The 17,794-nt window shown below is 40.2% G+C and overlaps 1 protein-coding gene across 1 annotated transcript in view; it reads right to left on the reverse strand.

The window, feature by feature from the left end:
- The window catches only part of LOC122938075 (desmoglein-1-like), a 51,063-nt gene that overhangs the window by 25,774 nt on the left and 7,495 nt on the right, over positions 1 to 17,794 (reverse strand). Inside the window, exons 2-4 of the mRNA XM_044293358.1 lie at positions 4,670 to 4,705; positions 924 to 1,061; positions 214 to 375 (exon numbers count right to left, since the gene is read on the reverse strand). Of these exons, the coding sequence (XP_044149293.1) occupies positions 214 to 375; positions 924 to 1,061; positions 4,670 to 4,705 (336 nt within the window). The remainder of the gene's footprint in view (positions 1 to 213; positions 376 to 923; positions 1,062 to 4,669; positions 4,706 to 17,794) is intronic.

Here is a 17,794-nt window from a genome sequence, read left to right on the forward strand (position 1 = left end):
AAATTACGGACACGTCAAATTTTTTTCTTACGGAGACTGGAAAAAAGCCCCTATTTTTACGGACTATCCAGGAATTTCTGGACAGTTGGCAACCCTGGTGGTTGGAGCTGGTTACTGCAGCACTGTAGTTGATGTGCAGGTGTGCAGGGTATCCTGAAAATAGGCTATCAGTATAAAAGGAGTGGACAACCCTTATAAGTCACGTTAACTTACATGTAACATTGATATTTGTTCACGATCCACAATAACTTCAGTCACGTTTATTTCTCCGGTTCTAGGGTCTATTTTAAAAAGCCCATATGGAGGCTGATCCACACCTTGTCCGAACACTCGATAGAATATAGTACCTTTTTTCACCTCTATGTCAGAATGGACCTGTCAACATAAAGATAATACATTTTTATACATATGGAAAACAACCATGTTTTATTTGTAATGAATTGTGCTCTGGTCAGAAAGCCATGGATGTGCCCTGCTGTCCTGACTGCCCACAACCGCTGTATACTGGTTTAATAGCCTGGACATAGTAAAACACTCATGCATCTGTCCGACTTGTATATGCTGAATGATGCATTAGATTATGAAGATGCAAAGGAGAACTTTGCATAAGACATACATTATGAGCCAAGGCATTTATGGCTGTGTTCACATTTTGCATTCACACTGAAGGCATGATGCGTTTTTTGGCTGCAATGTTCCATAATTGTTGCAGAAATTCTGCTCTTTTGGCATGGTTTAAAAAAAAAAATCCTGCAAAAGCCGCACCATAGGCGCCAAGTCTGAGTACGACCTATAAGATGCATTTTTCTCATAGGTAGAGAGTAGCTCAATGTACGAAAACTACTAAGGGGCCATCTGCCATGTTTCATTCACAATATCTAAATAAGAAAATGTTGCTTTTCTGCCAATCTTAGATTTTTTACCTTTGCTATAGGATTTCTGCCTGTGTTGTATACTTCTTCCTCTATATTCATTGGAGGTGCAATCCATTCACGCTTTTGTCGTCTATAATGGTAGGTTTCCCATGATATTTTACCTTTTTCACCTTTTCCTTTGTTTACCTAAGGTAAAGATAAATTTTTTAGGAAAAAAAATTCACTATACACATATTACACATTATTTAAAACCCAATTTATCCCAAAATTTAAAAAGTTATTCTTTAGACGGGAGATAGAAAATACAATTGTTTGTAGGCTTAAACGATCTAATATCTTCACATATCTTCAAACATTACAAGTGAAAAAATAATAATACAATATTATTTTTATGTTTTTCAGGTAACCCATATTTTATGTGTCATATACTATGGTTTGATATGTTTTTTTTTACAATAGTATTATATTTTTAAAGGGGTTGTGCAAGAATGGGGGAGGGGTTTGGCAAACCCCTCCCCCTTTCCCACTTGGCCAAACCTATAAAAGGAAGATTACTTGCCTGCTTCCCGATGCTGGCTCCCCGTTCCTTTTTTTTCTGGCTTGCGATGCCCCGCAGGGCTCCCTCACTGAAAACATCTGGTTTGACAGTGACTGACTCCCTTTATGTCATTACAAAAAGTTACATGATGCAAGGGGATCCATTCACCGCCATGGCCAGTGACTGGCTGCAGACAGCGTTACACTGGATGTTTTCAGTGACGGAGCATAGCAGGCCGTTAGGAGAAGGAGCGGGGAGCCAGCATCGGGAAGCAGGTGAGTAATCTTCCTTTTACATATCCCCCCTATTCTTGCAGAACCCCGCTTAGAGGCACACAATGGACAAAAGATGGTTTTCGGTTACCTCAGTCATCGCTCTTTGAAATTATTTTCTTACTTTATCTTGACAGTCACAGACACTAGATTTTTGTTAGAAGACCCTACCAATTTAGCAGCATCTCCTACCAGAGGAACTGTCTGAATAATGGCAGGTAGTTCCTCTACCTTTGACAGATATTTGACAGAGGTCATTATTTCTACCACCTATATACAGTAAAAGACACCAGAGGTAACTAACATGTCTCTTATTCTCCTCATGAGTTCAGTGGTGTCATCCATGCCGGGTTTCTGGATTATGAAGTGACCATTAATCACTGTGTAGTTCTGCAATTTCCTAATATATACTTGGGAAGATGTACTAACCCTATACATTGTATAAATGTCTAGACCTGCCCCAGATTTATCACAACAGCTCAGACTTGAAGATAAACGAGGCACATGGCTAGACATTTTCTTTCTTTAACTTTATACCAACCATTGGTTGGCTACTGAGAAGTTTATGCCAGAATTATGGTACAATTTTGGCGCTAAATGGTTTATCTTATGCCATATCCTTTTCCTGTTAACTTACACCCTTCTTGCAACTCCCCATCTCCTTTTCAAGTAAGTTCAATTTTTTTTTTGAAGGAACCCTATGCCAGAGTTGTGCCAATTTGCTCTACTTTGTATGATTCTAGGTGCAGACATATTAGTAGGTCTGGGCCTCTTTCTTTCGATTCTTCACTATTTTTAAGATCTCTGCTTGTTATCAGTGGATAGAAAACAAATACTCCTACAGAGCACATGTTCAGCTCACAGCTATCTCTCCGACACCCCCCATACAAATGCACACTTGGCTTAACCAAGCATGCATGTGTTCTCAATAGGGGCAGGGAATGAGCCGCTGCCAGACACTTTTGAAGGCATTCCACCTCTGAGAACAAAAGGATTGGGCATGTTGAAATGTAGTCCTATCCAGCCCCCCTATGGGTGCATTTTACACTCCTAAAATGGGTTGTACCTTTTTTTTTAGAGGGAGGAGATAATACGTGAATATAATTAAGGTCTGTGAGCAAAATTTTTAATAGATGCACATTAGAAAAATGCTAAGCATCCTAGTACCTGAATTAATAAATGTAATCATTAAAATACCCCTTTAACATTTTACCTATACCGATATATTACAAAAATGGTGTGGTACTGTGTAAGCCAGAAAAATGTATGTGTTGTTAAAAAGGACAAAAGTATTATAATAATGAGGCTTTTATTGGCTAAAAGAAAATAATATTTTCAAGCTTTCAGAGCACAGAAGATCCTTCATCAGGCCGTTTTCCAAATGAACTGCTTCTTGCTTTGCTATTCTTCTGTAAATCTGCCTGATTAGAAGGCCTCTGTACTCCGAAAGCTTGAAAATATAATGTTTTTGGTTATCTAGTAAAGGTATCACTGCTATAATACTTTTGTCCGTTTTGACACAAAAGTATTTAAAGGGGTTGGCCACTTTCTGGCTCCTTGTGACCAGTATGTATGTAAGATGACTGTATGGTACTACTAACATAGCCTTTGTTGGTATTCTGTGCCATTTGGTATATTTCATAAGCCATGCCTCCAGGTTAGACAGATCTACTCTGCTGGCCACATACAGTTCCTGTCCATAAGATGGCCACGGATGAAGAGTCCTGTGACCAGACACATCGCTCAGCTTCCTTCATTCAAACACTGCACCTTCAATACACTTCCAACAGTGGAAGTGCAGATGGAGGGGGCAGTGTATTTGATTGGAGGTGATTTGCCTGGTCACATGACCCTCCATCAGCAGCCATTTTATGGACCGGACATCTGTGTGGACAGCACAAAATACTTGGCAAACAAGAGGACATATCTTATGAAATATAGAAAATGGTGCAGATTATCAACAAAGGCTATATTAAAGAGGTTATCCCATCTTAGACAATGGGGGCATATCGTTAGGATATGCCCCCATTGTCTGATAGGTGCGGTTCCCACCGCTGGGACCCGCACCTACAAGGAGAACGGAGCAGAGAAAGTGGAGGAGGGCACACTGCGCATGCGCTGGCTTGGCTATTTCCGTCGGACCCATAGAAATGAATGGGAGTGGTGGCCGCGCATGCGCGGTGCGCTCCCATTAACTTCAATGGGAGAGGCGGGGAGCTGGAACTCTCCCCATCTCCGTTCTCCTTGTAGGTGCGGGTTCCAGAGGTGGGACCCGCACTTATCAGACAATGGAGGCATATCCTAGTGATATGCCCCCATTGTCTAAGATGGGATAACCCCTTTAATAAGTGTCATATTATAGTATATGGCTACTTTGACATATGTGTTTCGCATTCCAGTTTTAAGATCCGGCAGAGGATCTCACAACTGGAGAAAAACGCTTAATTTCGATTTAATACATTTGGAAGTGGTTGTATTAGAATGAAACTGAGCAAACTGGAACAAAACATCATAAGCCAATGGGTGCCAGATCCAGTTTTTCGAATCTGAAAAAAACCCAGATCAGGCACAATTGATTTACATTGTTTTTTGTGCCGGATCCGGTTTGTTCCATTTCGCAGACCGGACACCAAACCACAGCTTGTAGCGTTTTTTGTGTCTGGTCAAAACATTGAACAAACTGTAACGGAAGACATCCTGATCTGGTTTGTTCTGTTTTGTCCCTATTGACAATGAATGGGGAGAAAGCGTAAGCGTCTTGCCCCGGTTTTCAGATCCTCTGTCGGATCTCCAAACTGGAATGCAAAACGCACATGTGAAAGTAGCCTTACAAACACATTGGTCAACAGTAGCCACAAAGTGGCCAACCCCTTTAACATTACCCATCCTAATACAATGTGATTGGTGCTGATATAACATAGTACAATGAATTTAGTTCAAAAGTCAATATGTGTACGATAATACTTAAAAACAGTATAGGTTACCTGGACTTTCCAGTTACAGCTGCATTGCGAACATATCTAGAAAACAAATAAACACTTTCGGTTATAATAAGAATTGCAAGTGGTTATGCGATCTATGAATATACTAGAACCCATTTCTGGTCATTTTAGAAATAGTCCATACATAAATACTATGGAACAAGAGCGCGCCAATTATAACATATAAAATGGGACAGTAGAAGATGCCAGTTTCATTGAAAAAATTGGAAGAGAAAACCCAACACAGTTTTTGCTTGACACTGTAGGGAAGTTGGATGTGTGATGTTATACAATATGTTATATTCACTATAACATAGATTCACACGCAGATGTGTGATGTTATACAATATGTTATACAATATGTTATATTCACTATAACATAGATTCACACGCAGATCTCTGACCAGTCTTCAAAATCTGTAAAACTGTTCATCTGAACATACCGTACATGGATTCTGTGATTGCATGAATGTATAAAGAACTGTCTTCTACCCCCCTTATTTATTCCCTTCTCTCTCTATCCCCTACACTTTTTTATTACATACCTGTTTATTAGCCAATTATTAGACATATTGGCCATTGCAAAAAATGCTGGATTTTTTATTTTAGTTTAAATATAAAAAGTGATATGGAAAATTAAAAATAACATAATCAAAAATGATAAAAAAAATATGTTGAACGTAAAAAAATATACACACCAGGTCATTTTCCGATGACACATTCCCTTTAAAGAGGACCTTTCACCAGTGACATGCTACATGCACTCCCCATGTAATAACAGTTCTGGAGCATCTATTCATATGGCTCTATGTTGCGCCATTCCTCTGTTATTTCTACTAGACGTTATGAATGAATTGCTAGCAGTCTGCAGTAAGGGTACAGAGGGTAACCAGTTGGGGGGGGGGGGGGGAGGGGTGTACCTAGTCTGAACATGGCAGCACTGATTGGATAGATTTGTAAAAGAAAAAAACAGGCACTCACCATCTGTATTATAGGTTCAAAAGTTTAAACACATTTATTTAAAACATAAATAACCATTATAATGTATATACTGAGACAGAATTTACCCAATAAAAATGTCCTAAAGATATATATACAAATGGCACAGGTTAGTCTAGCTGTTAGTTTATCAGAAAGAAAATGCTACTATTAGTTTCAAATGAGCGCTTTGCATTCGATATACAGTGAATATGGTAACCTGTATATTGAAATAGAATATAGTTACGTAATAAATAATGAGAATCTATTATTCCACCTATTTAAGAAAAAATAATTTTCAATCCTCAAAAACCTCTATTGGTGATGAAATAATTTCAGATTCTGAAAAACCTCAATTGGTGATGTGAAGTATTCAAAGATAACTGTGACTAAATAACAATATCTTCTTATAATATATCAGACTGTGATTAGGTATTATAACTTTATATTCGCTGAGTATATGAAACCTGTGATAAGCAATTATAACTTTATATTCGCTGAGTACATCAAGGCTGAGTACCTAAAGCTGAGTACATAGCAATATTTAAAAGGTGGTTGAGACAAAATGTTGTCCGATATCTTGTCAGGTTGAAGTGTGTAGATATGACTTTATATTGGCTCGGTATAGGCCAAGTATAAGCTGAGTACATAAAAAACGAAAATCTTTATGGTTAGTGATAAAAGTTCAAAAACGTCATGTGTAAAAAAAAGTTTTTGGGGAAAGAAAGTTTTCTTGAGGAAACAAATACCAAAAGCCAAAAATTATAATACGGATCTCTGTCCAGTGAGCTGAATAGTGAGTCTTGTTAGTAACTTGTATATAGGCTGACATCGGGGGCGTCCCACCCGGTGTGCAGCCACTAACCCGGCCTTATTTTCCTCTGAAGCACCACTCTCTATGCCGGTTCTCTTGTTGAATCAGTCTGTGCTGTAAATTCCGTGGCGGGGATGGCATCCCACGTGGTTTGCAGTGAATCACGTGATGCGAGGGTAGGTCATGTGATACTTTCTCCTGTAATGCCAAGTTGGCGGTGATTGTGGAGTTTTTTAGAGGGTATTTTTCTGATTCCTTTGAGTTTACATGGAGGTCAAAAGATAAGATGAATCTTCAGTTGACCACTGAGGAAGAGGTTGGAAGACCTCGAAACGCGTTTGGCAAAGCTATAGACTGCACTACCCATAAAGATTCATATATTTTTATCTTATTTTTATTCTTATTTTATATTTCTTAAATAGGTGAAATACTACTTTCTCATTATTTATTACGTAACTATATTCTATTTCAACATGCAGGCTACAATGGTCCTATAGTCACTGTATATCGAATGCAAAGCGCTAATTTGAAACTAATAGTAGCATTTTCTTTCTAATAAACAGCTAGACTAACCTGTGCCATTTGTATATATATCTTTAGGACATTTTTATTGGGTACATTTCATCTCAGTATATACATTTTAATGGTTATTTATGTTTTAAATAAATGTGTTTTAACTTGTGAACCTATGATACAGATGGTGAGTGCCTGCTTTTTTCTTTTACAATAACTTTGTGACGGAGTGAGTCACCAAAAAGCAGAGCACCTCTACCACTGTATAAAAAGGGGGGTGAGCCACTATACCTTTTGTATTTATAATACTGATTGGATAGAGTCAGACTGTGCAGGGACACCCCCCAACTGGTAACCTCCCCTCTGTACCCTTACTGCAGACTGCTAGCAATTCATTCATAACTTCTAGTAGGAATAATAAAGGAATGGCACAACATAGAGCCATAAGAATAGATGTTCCAGAACTGTTATTACATGGGGAAGGCATGAAGCTATTACACAGGTGCGTCAGGAGCGGTGACAGGCTCTCTTTAAGGTTCATAAATTGTTTCACCTTAGGCCCCATGCACACGGCCGTGTTTCACGTCCGTGTGCGGGCCGTGGAACCGCGGCCTGGATCCCTCCTGAGAGCAGGAGCGCACGGCGTCACTGGTTGCTATGACGCCGTGCGCTCCCTGCTGCTGCCGCAATACAGTAATACACTGGTATGATCTATACCAGTGTATTACTGTACTGTGACGGCAGCAGGGAGCGCACGGCGTCATAGCAACCAGTGACGCCGTGCGCTCCTGCTCTCAGGAGGGATCCAGGCCGCGGTTCCACGGCCCGCACACGGCCGTGGGCATGGAGCCTTATGCAGTATGTTTTCTTGAAGTACTTATCTAACCTCTCAGCAGACCTTCTTCAGAAAATAATAGTTAGTTGCCGTACTGTATGTTGAGATCGCTAGGCCTGTACTCCGCTATGGTAAGCTCATGTTACTGGCCGCTTTGATAGCACTAGACTTGTACTCTGCTGTGCCCCACCAAAACCTATTTGCTACTACTGTCTTATATACAGTTTATGTCATGCTGCTGTATTTTGAAAACCAATGAGAAGAGTTTAAAAATGCTGCTGCTCACGGACATAATTAGTATCATGCAATACAGCAGCAACATCCTAATAATAAAGCAAAATTCTAGAGTCTTGCCTCATTTTATTTTTGTTTGACATGAGATTATTGTATAAATGGAGTCAGTTCAGAAGTCACTTCCCAACTCAGCATAATGCCTTATAGAGCTGATTCTCCATACGTTACACATACCTTTATTTGTAAAATACTTTGCTGTAATGTGGAGAAATTCCTATTTTTGTCTGAAAGCTCATGAAGATCCTAGTGCACTGTGGCGGGTCTGTACTGTTTGATGCACCATTGCTTCACCCCTTTCGCCACCCAGTGACTCCCACTCTGCGTTGACTGACAGGGCCAGACTTCCTCTACATCATTGCTTCTGGCTCTGAAATCCTGCACCTGCTGACTATTCAAACTTTTGCGCATACGCAATACAGTCCACAGTGGCCAGGCCAGGACTGAGGCCTGTTCTGCATATGCAGCAAAGATTCAACAGTCAGGTCATTTGTGGAATTTCAGAGCCAGGTGCAATGATGTAGGCAAGCCTAGCCCTGTCAAAGCAGAGTGGGGGGTGCTGGGTGGTGAAAGCAGCAGAGCGATGGTATATCAAATAGTGGGACCCCTCCCAATGATGCTCTCGAATTCTGATTAGCGTACAGCAAGGATGGCCAACCTGAGGCTCTCCAGCTGTTGCAAAACTACAACTCCCAGCATGCCCATATCAGCCTACAGCAGGGCATGATGGGAGTTGTAGTTTTACAACAGCTGGAGAGCCGCAGGTTGGCCATACCTGGTGTACAGATTAAAAGCTTAATTTCTCCACATTACAGCAAAGGATTCTTACCAAGTAAAGGTATGTTTATTGTATGGGGAAGCAGACTTATAAGGTATTATGCTTAATTGAGAAGCGATTTTTGAACTAATACACTCTCTTTTAGGCCTCTTGCACACGAACGTTGTGTGCCCGTATTGAGTGTGGCGGGTCCGCAATACATGGGCACCGGCCCGTGTGCACTTTGCATCATGGATGTGGACCCATTCACTTGAATGGTCGGCAATCACAGAGATGCGGAACAGAAGCACAGATCGGAAACCCCACTGAAGCACTACGGAGCACTAAGCAGTACGGTGCGGACGGATTGCGGACCCATTCAAGTTGAATGGGTCTCGATCTGTCCCAGCCACTGCCGACGTTGATTGTGCATTGGGGACCACAAATTGCGGTCCCCAATGCACTGAACGGATGTACAACGTTTATGTGCAAGAGGCCTTAAGATGAAGATTAAGGTGAACATAGACATTAGCTAGCAGTCAGAGCTTTCTATCTTTCACTGTCCATATTGTATGAATTAGCTCTGTAGCAGTAGGCAAATGGGATCAATCGCAGTCAGAGACAAAGCAGTCAAATTAAACAGGGCTTTGCATGTTCTTTATTTTCTTGGACAAAATTAAAGTATTGCCTTTACATTCAGGCCCCAAAATAAAAATCAATCACTGCCCAGCTGGCTAAACATATAAGTTGCCCTGACAAGTGGCATAGCACCAACCATTCAAACAAAATTACATTAACGTGTGTTAGGTCACATCAGGAGTAAATGTCCGCTTTGACGTTAGTGATCACAGTAACAGGTTCTCTCTCCTCAGATCGCTATTCCTTTCTAATGTACACCTTGTACCTTAATAACCCAGTAATGAGCTGGATTGTGTTAAAAAGAAAACTTGTATTAGCCAGTAATGGAATGATAGGCCCCACTACCAACCTACTCATCATTCCATAAAAAAACAGGTCCAAAAAAGCACTTACCAAGGCCCTTACCAAACTACTCTTTGCTAGGGATATTTAGCTTTCCAGGATTCCTTACATCCCATTCAGCTTTCCTTGGAAGAGATATATACTTCCTGGGGCCTAGTACACATCCGGCAGAAATCTTGGAAAAATGTAACGTTCCCCGATCACTCCTTCCTGTCACTGTCTCACAATACATATCACATGCAATCTAGCAAAACAATCTAACTTTTCTTATCTCTTTCCCTTACTTTTTGGCTAGAGGTGTCTGATGGCACCGTAGTACATGAAGACTTGTCACCAGCCAAAGTGGGAAGATTAGTCAACAAATATCCAGGACCGCCTGCTCCCTTTAGTGAGGCTGCATTGTTTAGTGCTTGTTGAGTGTCAGATAGATGGAACTCTGCCCAGTACATACATTAAATGCAGGATGTAAAATATAAAATTTTACATTCAGCTTTAATTATCTCACAGTACACAATAAAACATTACCGAGAATTCCCAAACTATGTGTAAACAGCTCACATACTATGTATAGTTTACAGAGGACCACAAAACGGGGAGAAGTAAGAAGATCTGGGTGCAACAGTATATTGATCTCACAGTTTAGTGATCTCCTTTGTCTCAGAATTTGACTCACTAGGGATCATTTGCTTTGCATATTTTCCTTTGGAAGCTCCATTTGAAATTCATATTGATGCACTAAAAGCGACTATAAGTAATAGGGTTGTCATAAAACAGCAGTTCTAACCCATGTTAATGTCAATATTGGATCCAAAATGAGACCACCTCTCCTTTAGTTTAAGTTCCTGTGTTGTGAACCATATAATTATTATGACTATAGTAAAATATACATAGACTGTTGGTAAAAAAGCAAAACAAAATGAAGCAACTTTACTCTCTCTTTTTTGCTAGGTGCATATGCTGGTCAAACCAGCAGGACCATCTAATGTGTATGGGGGCCTCAATGGTAGAGACGGGTTGGACATATTGCAACAAGTTGGATGTTTTAACATTATCTAGTCCTATTGTTCTTGGGCAGATAAGCCACCCAACAGAGCTCTTCAGTCTCTCCATAAACAATGGATGAAGTTACAGTCAGAGATGTGCCATTATTGGATGGAATGATGGGTTTGACTGCTGACAAGATCTTTTTGGAAGGATTTATTTTGAGATGCAAAAGAACAAGTCAAAGGTGCTGAATAGACCCATCTCAACCAATGTGATAAATAACCATTTGACTTTGTCAGAAGACAAGAGTTTGACCACCACATATACTGTACATATTTGCTATTTTTGGTTAAAGTATCCGCCGGTTTCCAGAAAACACATGTACAGTCTTGATAAACATGACTTTTTGTGTTTTGTTTGATGTCAATGTAAAATGTTCTTACACATAGACTTCTGTGTAAGTATAAAACCTTGAGAGGTTTAGAGGAAACATAAAGTTAGTATACAAAGACCACATGCCTTTTATTTTTACTAGTCACTTTTGTATTGTCCATATATAGACACTGTTCAGAGGTCATACAAACCTAACAACTTCAGGTTTGACAGTAACTCTAAAATGCGTGCTATATCACAAAGTGCTGAAATAGAGAGACTGACATCAAGATTGAAGGAAGGATTGCTCAGAGGTAAAAAGCTTTTGGTTGGGCACAAACACAAGTATCATGAGAGAAAAGCAATCCACACCCTTTATGATGAATCACACTTTACATGAATGCCAGAGGCATATATGTTGCACACCACCCATTTTTACCAGCCGTACATTTGAGTCAAAACCTTTAAGGCATGGCCTGGCTGCTTGAAAGTAGAGGGTGTGGAAGAATGAAGCTTCTGTAATTATGACTGTATCTGCAGCACCCAATTTAGTTTAGTGGCATAATAAATACTACTAGGCCTTGTTAGGGGTATGTGTGCACTGGCAAAATCTTGTGTATTTCCTATCTGCACTAGCTTATCAGTAGAGAAGAGACTGAGCACCATGGAGTGTCTACCATAGAGTGTCTACCATAGTGTCTACAATAGTAGGTCTACTATAGAGTAGACACTATAACACTGGATCACAGGGACTGGAGACTATGCCACTTCAAAAACAAGGACTTTGCTACTGGGTAACTATGGACTGCACACTGTACCTATATACCCATTGCTGTTTGCTTGTTTGATTTAATTAAAACTACCCTCCAGTTTACTGTAATACTTATCATTTCATTAACTCATTTCTTTTCATTTAAACTGGTTGACTTCTACCACTACTTTATGATAATATGGTATTCCGGCAAGTCAAGCTGTAATAAATAAGGACTTGTTGAACTCAATGAGAGTCAATGGAAGCCATTGAAGTCAACGACAACAGTGCTGTAGAAACAAGCTCCCGCCATTAAGAAGATGATACTGCTCTGTAGCTCTGGCCCTGATTTCTGTTGATGTAGTTGCACAGACCAGCTTATCGGTGTGGATATGGGATGTTGGACCTCTGCCAATCAGCTTGTGATGGCCTATCCCATAGACGGGCCATCATTGAAAAAATTTCTGGACATTTTTTTAAATAAAGAAACATAAAACTTTCCACCATGTCAGATAGTTGGAAACTGTGTTCCTTGGTCATCAGGAAAAGTTATTATAAACTGGATGTGGTTGAATTGAATGTTGTATCACTGGGTCACTATGAAATGAAAGAATGTGCTTGGGTCACCAGGAATTGGTTGTTGTCCAATCAGGTGAACAAATAAGCAATTTAAGGTTGAAGCTCCTGTGTAAAGTACTTCTCTATCCAATTACAACTGTTCCTGTATTGGTCAATGTTGTCATAAGAAACTGGAAAAAATAAGATTTCATGCCCTGTGAAAGGGTCTAATGTCCCTTTAACAACATTTAGCTGCAAGAGCTATGGGGCAGAAGAACTTGTTTAGAGTACAAAAGGGTTTATTATAGATGTTCTAGTGGTTAAGAGCTCCTCACAACAGATCCACAAGCTAAGCTTCGCTAGTCCTCATTAATGTAATACAGCAATATTTCAACTATAGGGAATTATATTTAAGGAACATAAATCTATTGTAAGTCTATTTTATTGGAATTATCTTTTCCTTGTGAGTGTCCTGAATATCTAATATGTTTAAAATATGAATATTTTTTTGGTGGCATGCTAGGGGATTTCAGTTAGTTTCAATACTAGGAAATACTCAAGATAACTAAGACTTACACAGGATCTCAAGATGTTCTAAACCTTCATTTATTGGCATTGTGCTTTCATCAGTGATCAATTATGAGGGAGTATGATGAATAGTGAGTAAGGTTTGGGTTCCACCCACCACTCCCATGAAGACAATGAATACTTAGTTATAGCTCTGCTTGTCAACGAGTAGGACTGCCAATATGTCTACTAGTGCAGTATATGACAGGATTCAGATGAATCGTTCTATAATACCACAATAAGGATTTACTAGATTAAATAAATTCATAATTGTGTGCTGAGATACTTTAAATACAGTGGACAACCTGTCTGGCATCATTCTAATCAGGGTTGTAACTACCAGGGTTGCAGAAAACCAGCTGGCATGAGGACCTTGCTGCCAAAGGTAATCATGGTGAAGAAGAGCACCATCACAAGTTTTGCTTCTGAGTCCCATGGTTACTGGTTATGTCCCTTATTGTAAGCATGCATGAAAGTTTACAGAAATCTACACATTTATAGAATTATAAAATGTGATATTTATTTTGTACTTTTTATCAGTGGCATAGCTAGAAATGACTGGGCCCCACAGCAAATTTTTGAATGGGGTCCCCTCCTCCAGTAATTTTTTTGCAACCCCTTCCTTTCATACCGCCCCCATTCCTGTGGCTAGTAAAGATCACTCTCTCTGACCAGGCCCGGCAGTTGTTCCATCAATTTTCTACACTGTCTATACTGACACTGTATATAATTTCATTGTGTAATACTGTTGAGGGGGCCCTGACAAAGTCTTTTAGTCCTCCTCCTTCTTGATGGGCCCCCTTCAGGGTCAGGGCCCCAAAGCAGCCGCTTTCCCTGCTTCCCCTATAGTTACGCCCCTGCTTTTTATAGGAACATAGCATAGGGAATAAAACTGGATAACTCATGACAATGGCTCCTGTCAGGGGGTGGGATATATTGGATAGCGGGTGTACAGTTCTAGTGATTGATGTGTTGGAAGCAGGAAAATTGGCTAAGTGTAAGGATCAAGCAACTTTGACAAGGGCGACATTGAGATGGCTCGATGAATAGGTTAGAACATTTTCAAAATGGCAGTTCTTATGGAGTCTTCTTGGTATACAATACTACCAACTAAAAACAGTCCAAAGAAGGACAACCAGTGAACTGGTGAGAGCGTCGTTGAGGCCCAAGACTCACTGATGTGTTGGTGTGTAGGGAGTAAAGTCTAGCTCATTTAGTTAAATCTCACAGAAGAGCTATTGTAGGAAGAATTGCTGACAGTGTTAATGCTGGAAATGGTAGAATACAGAACACACAGTATGCAACGGCTTGCTGGGTATGGGGATATGTAGCTGCAGACCAGACAGTGCAGGGATCTGGAATGACGCGGGTGTCAGGAAGCAGGTAAGTATAATGTATATGAGGGGCTTGGGCATGGGGGGGGGGGTCATTATAGGAGTTAGATAACCCCTTTAACTAGGGAATAGATGCGACCAGGATTCACAGAAAATGGCAAGCTAAAGGAGGCCATATAATGCCTTCTTCGATGTTCTGCTGGGATATCTTGGGTACTGCTATTCATGTGTATGATACTGCTACAGCAGTGGTTCCCCCGGCATAAGGGTTATGTGTGCATTTTCTGTGTAGCCTGCAAAACTATTACAAATATGATTTGTGATGTAACTATGCATTTTCTGTATACCAAGCAGTTAAGTTATTAGTTAGTATTAATTCATCACTAGGTAGGGCTGTTTCCTCTACCCATAGGGAGAAGGAGTCTAGACAGAGAAGTGAGTAGAGCTGGTACTAAGTGTCACAGTTGAGAGTAAAGACAGCACGTGTTAGGTACTGGCCAGAGCAAGGCAGGGAAAGACCTGAGAAAACCCAAAATGTATTCCACTGTTACCAGGAGGTGCGAGTAGAAGCCCTGTGGGGATAAACTGCTTGACCAGAATCTTCTAGACTCCATAGCAAGAGGAATATGAAAAGGCATAATCTGGATATGGCCACCATACTACATACTGGAGTGGACACCTATAGTAACCTTAACTTTGAGTACGGCAACCTGTACAAAAGGTGCAGAGCAAAGTCTGATGTGGGGGTCTGCCCTGTGGTTGCATTGTACAAGAGAAAGTTTTGGATGTTTATGCTATAGACAGATAGAGAAGTGCAGTGTGAGGAAAAATACTTTAAAGAGACGCCTGTTTCTTTTAACTATTACTGCAGCCATGTACCCTGTTAGTACTGTGGATATTGCGTTTGTGTAAAAACTGCCAGTCTATGTAGGCTGTATGTGTTTGAACTTGAATTTTCAGTAAAGAACTGTTTTACTGCAAAACCACCTCTGCCCACTGCTGCAGGTGACCCTGCCTTGCACCTCACCATCCACCACTGTCAAGAGCACCCTGAACCAGCATCAGGCAGTAAAACCCCCAGAACCAGGGAAGAAAGATGCACCCTTCCCATCACTGCATATCCCAGAGTGAGTAACAACTGCAACCGCCATTCTACTATGACTCCTCTCCTCTCCTGGGCTAGCTGCACATATACTACCTACTTTATCTGAACATTGTTGCAGATGTCAAAGATGTTTTTATTGCACAAGGGGGCCTTATACAATAGTAAGCAGCCTGCTATGGCTGATTGAGATACCAAGTTGGTGCTGGAGGCCAATGATGTTTGATCCTTAATGCTCTAAATGTTACATGACATTGGTTCTAGAAAAAGTATTATATGCAAACTATTTTCATTGGGCACACATCATATCATTAGTGAATGCTCACCCTGCCCTCATGTTATGCTTTTAATAGATGCTGCACTGTTTATGACTATAACCTCAAGAATACTTTGGTTTAATTTAGTTAAATTGAGTCTTTCACCAGGAAATCACTGATAAACCAGACACAATGTCTTTGTGTCTGGTGTCACAATGTCTGTAGGTCACCTGAATGTAGAGATACCTTTCTTAGTGATCCATTGCTTCGTTCTGAAGAATAGGACTTTTGAACCATAAGCAAATGAGCAGTAAAGTACACCGAGGGCCGGTTTAAGGCCCCTGTGTGCCCATGCTCCTCTTGCTTCCTCTGGCAGCCCTATCCTCTACTTCTTGATTGATAGGGCCAAGTACCTGCCTAGTTATCTCACCTGGCCATCACAAAGGAGAGGTAGGGGAAACAGGAGGAGCAAAGGTGTACAGGGTGGCTTGAGGTCAACTGTTCACTTGTATATTGATTTAAAAGTAGTACATTTTCTCCAGAATTAAGCAATGGATAGCAAAATTAAGGTATCATTATATTCAGCTGAGATAGCCCTACAAGGTATTCTGTCTGGTTTAAGAGATAATTTCCTGGGGACAGCCTCCCGTTTAAGGGGTTTGCCCACAAAAAAACATTTGTCATGACTACAGAATTGATGATAAATGTATGAATGCTGGGGGACCTCACAGATCAATAGAATTGTGGTCCTGACGCTGAGTTCTGAAGTAGTATGAATGGAACAGTGGCCATACATGCACAGTACTGCTCCAAACATTGGTGATAGCTGATCTCCATGATGTTCAATGTTTAGTTTCCTGGACCATCAATATTAAAGTCCTGGAAAGCCTCTTTAAATTGTCCATTACATTGCTTTCTGTTGTCTGTGAAGGTTCTCATTTATCCAGGTCATGGTATATCTGTAAAGAATAAATCAAGGCATCTGGACGTACTGTAGATTTCTTGAAAACGTTTCACTGTACAAGAATTCTTGTACAGTCACTCAGAATTGAGAAAGCTCGTTGGAAGAACGAGTGAAAAGTTTTCAAGAAATCTACAGTACATCAAGTTGCCTTGATTTATTCTTTACAGATATATTGCTTTCTGTTGACTGCCGGCACATTTTTGCAACACATTGATTTCCAGAGTTGGATTTTTTCTGGTAATTTTCGAGTACAGTTTTTGGCAATACTTGGAAAGTCATTTGTAGCAAATGATGGATTTTCACTCCACTAATAGAACCCCAGCCTTGGTTAGACCATCAGTCAGTGATTTGTCATTTTAGCTTATGGAGTTGTCATCCACAATGACAACTTTCACAGATTAACCGTGCAGAAAATCTGAAATCTCTAGTATATAATCAACCAACCATCTTTTCCTAACTCCTCCCTAAAATGTCAGAATTATTATTTGCCTACTGAATCTAGTAGTTATAGTAGCATCACTGGAATTTAGAAAGGCATGGTGTTTGGTGTACGTTCTCTGTATCCTCTATATTAAATGTGCACTATTTTATCTTCTGATGTGTCATAGAAACAATACATGTGAGAAGTAGCAATGGAGGTCGAAGTGCTCAGACCCCATAGATCTCTAGAACAATGTTGCTGCTGCACTCCTTAGAGAACAATGCCTTTTTGTCTCAACTTGCCAAGATACCATTGGCTCACTATGGTTCATGTCCTGACTGTGGCTCTTCAATGTTCTAGCAATCATTGTAGGTATTGACATTATGATATAGATTTTGTTTATATGTCAATACATATTCTGTCGTCTTCCAACACTTCAGTTTCCCTATTAGCATATGTATAAGCATCCTTTTCAATTCAGTTTCATTCTCCTACTGTTTCTAGGTTGGAAAGTCCAGAAACCTAAGACTAGGGTCCTTATATTGTTGTGCCTACCAGTCTAACCTAATGTGTATGGACATAAAAAAAACTAAACTACAAAGCCTCATTCACACATCAGTATTCTGGGCAGAAATTTGTATAACTATTT

Source organism: Bufo gargarizans, chromosome 5 (genome assembly GCF_014858855.1).
Source record: "Bufo gargarizans isolate SCDJY-AF-19 chromosome 5, ASM1485885v1, whole genome shotgun sequence".
NCBI classification, from domain to species: Eukaryota; Metazoa; Chordata; class Amphibia; order Anura; family Bufonidae; genus Bufo; species Bufo gargarizans.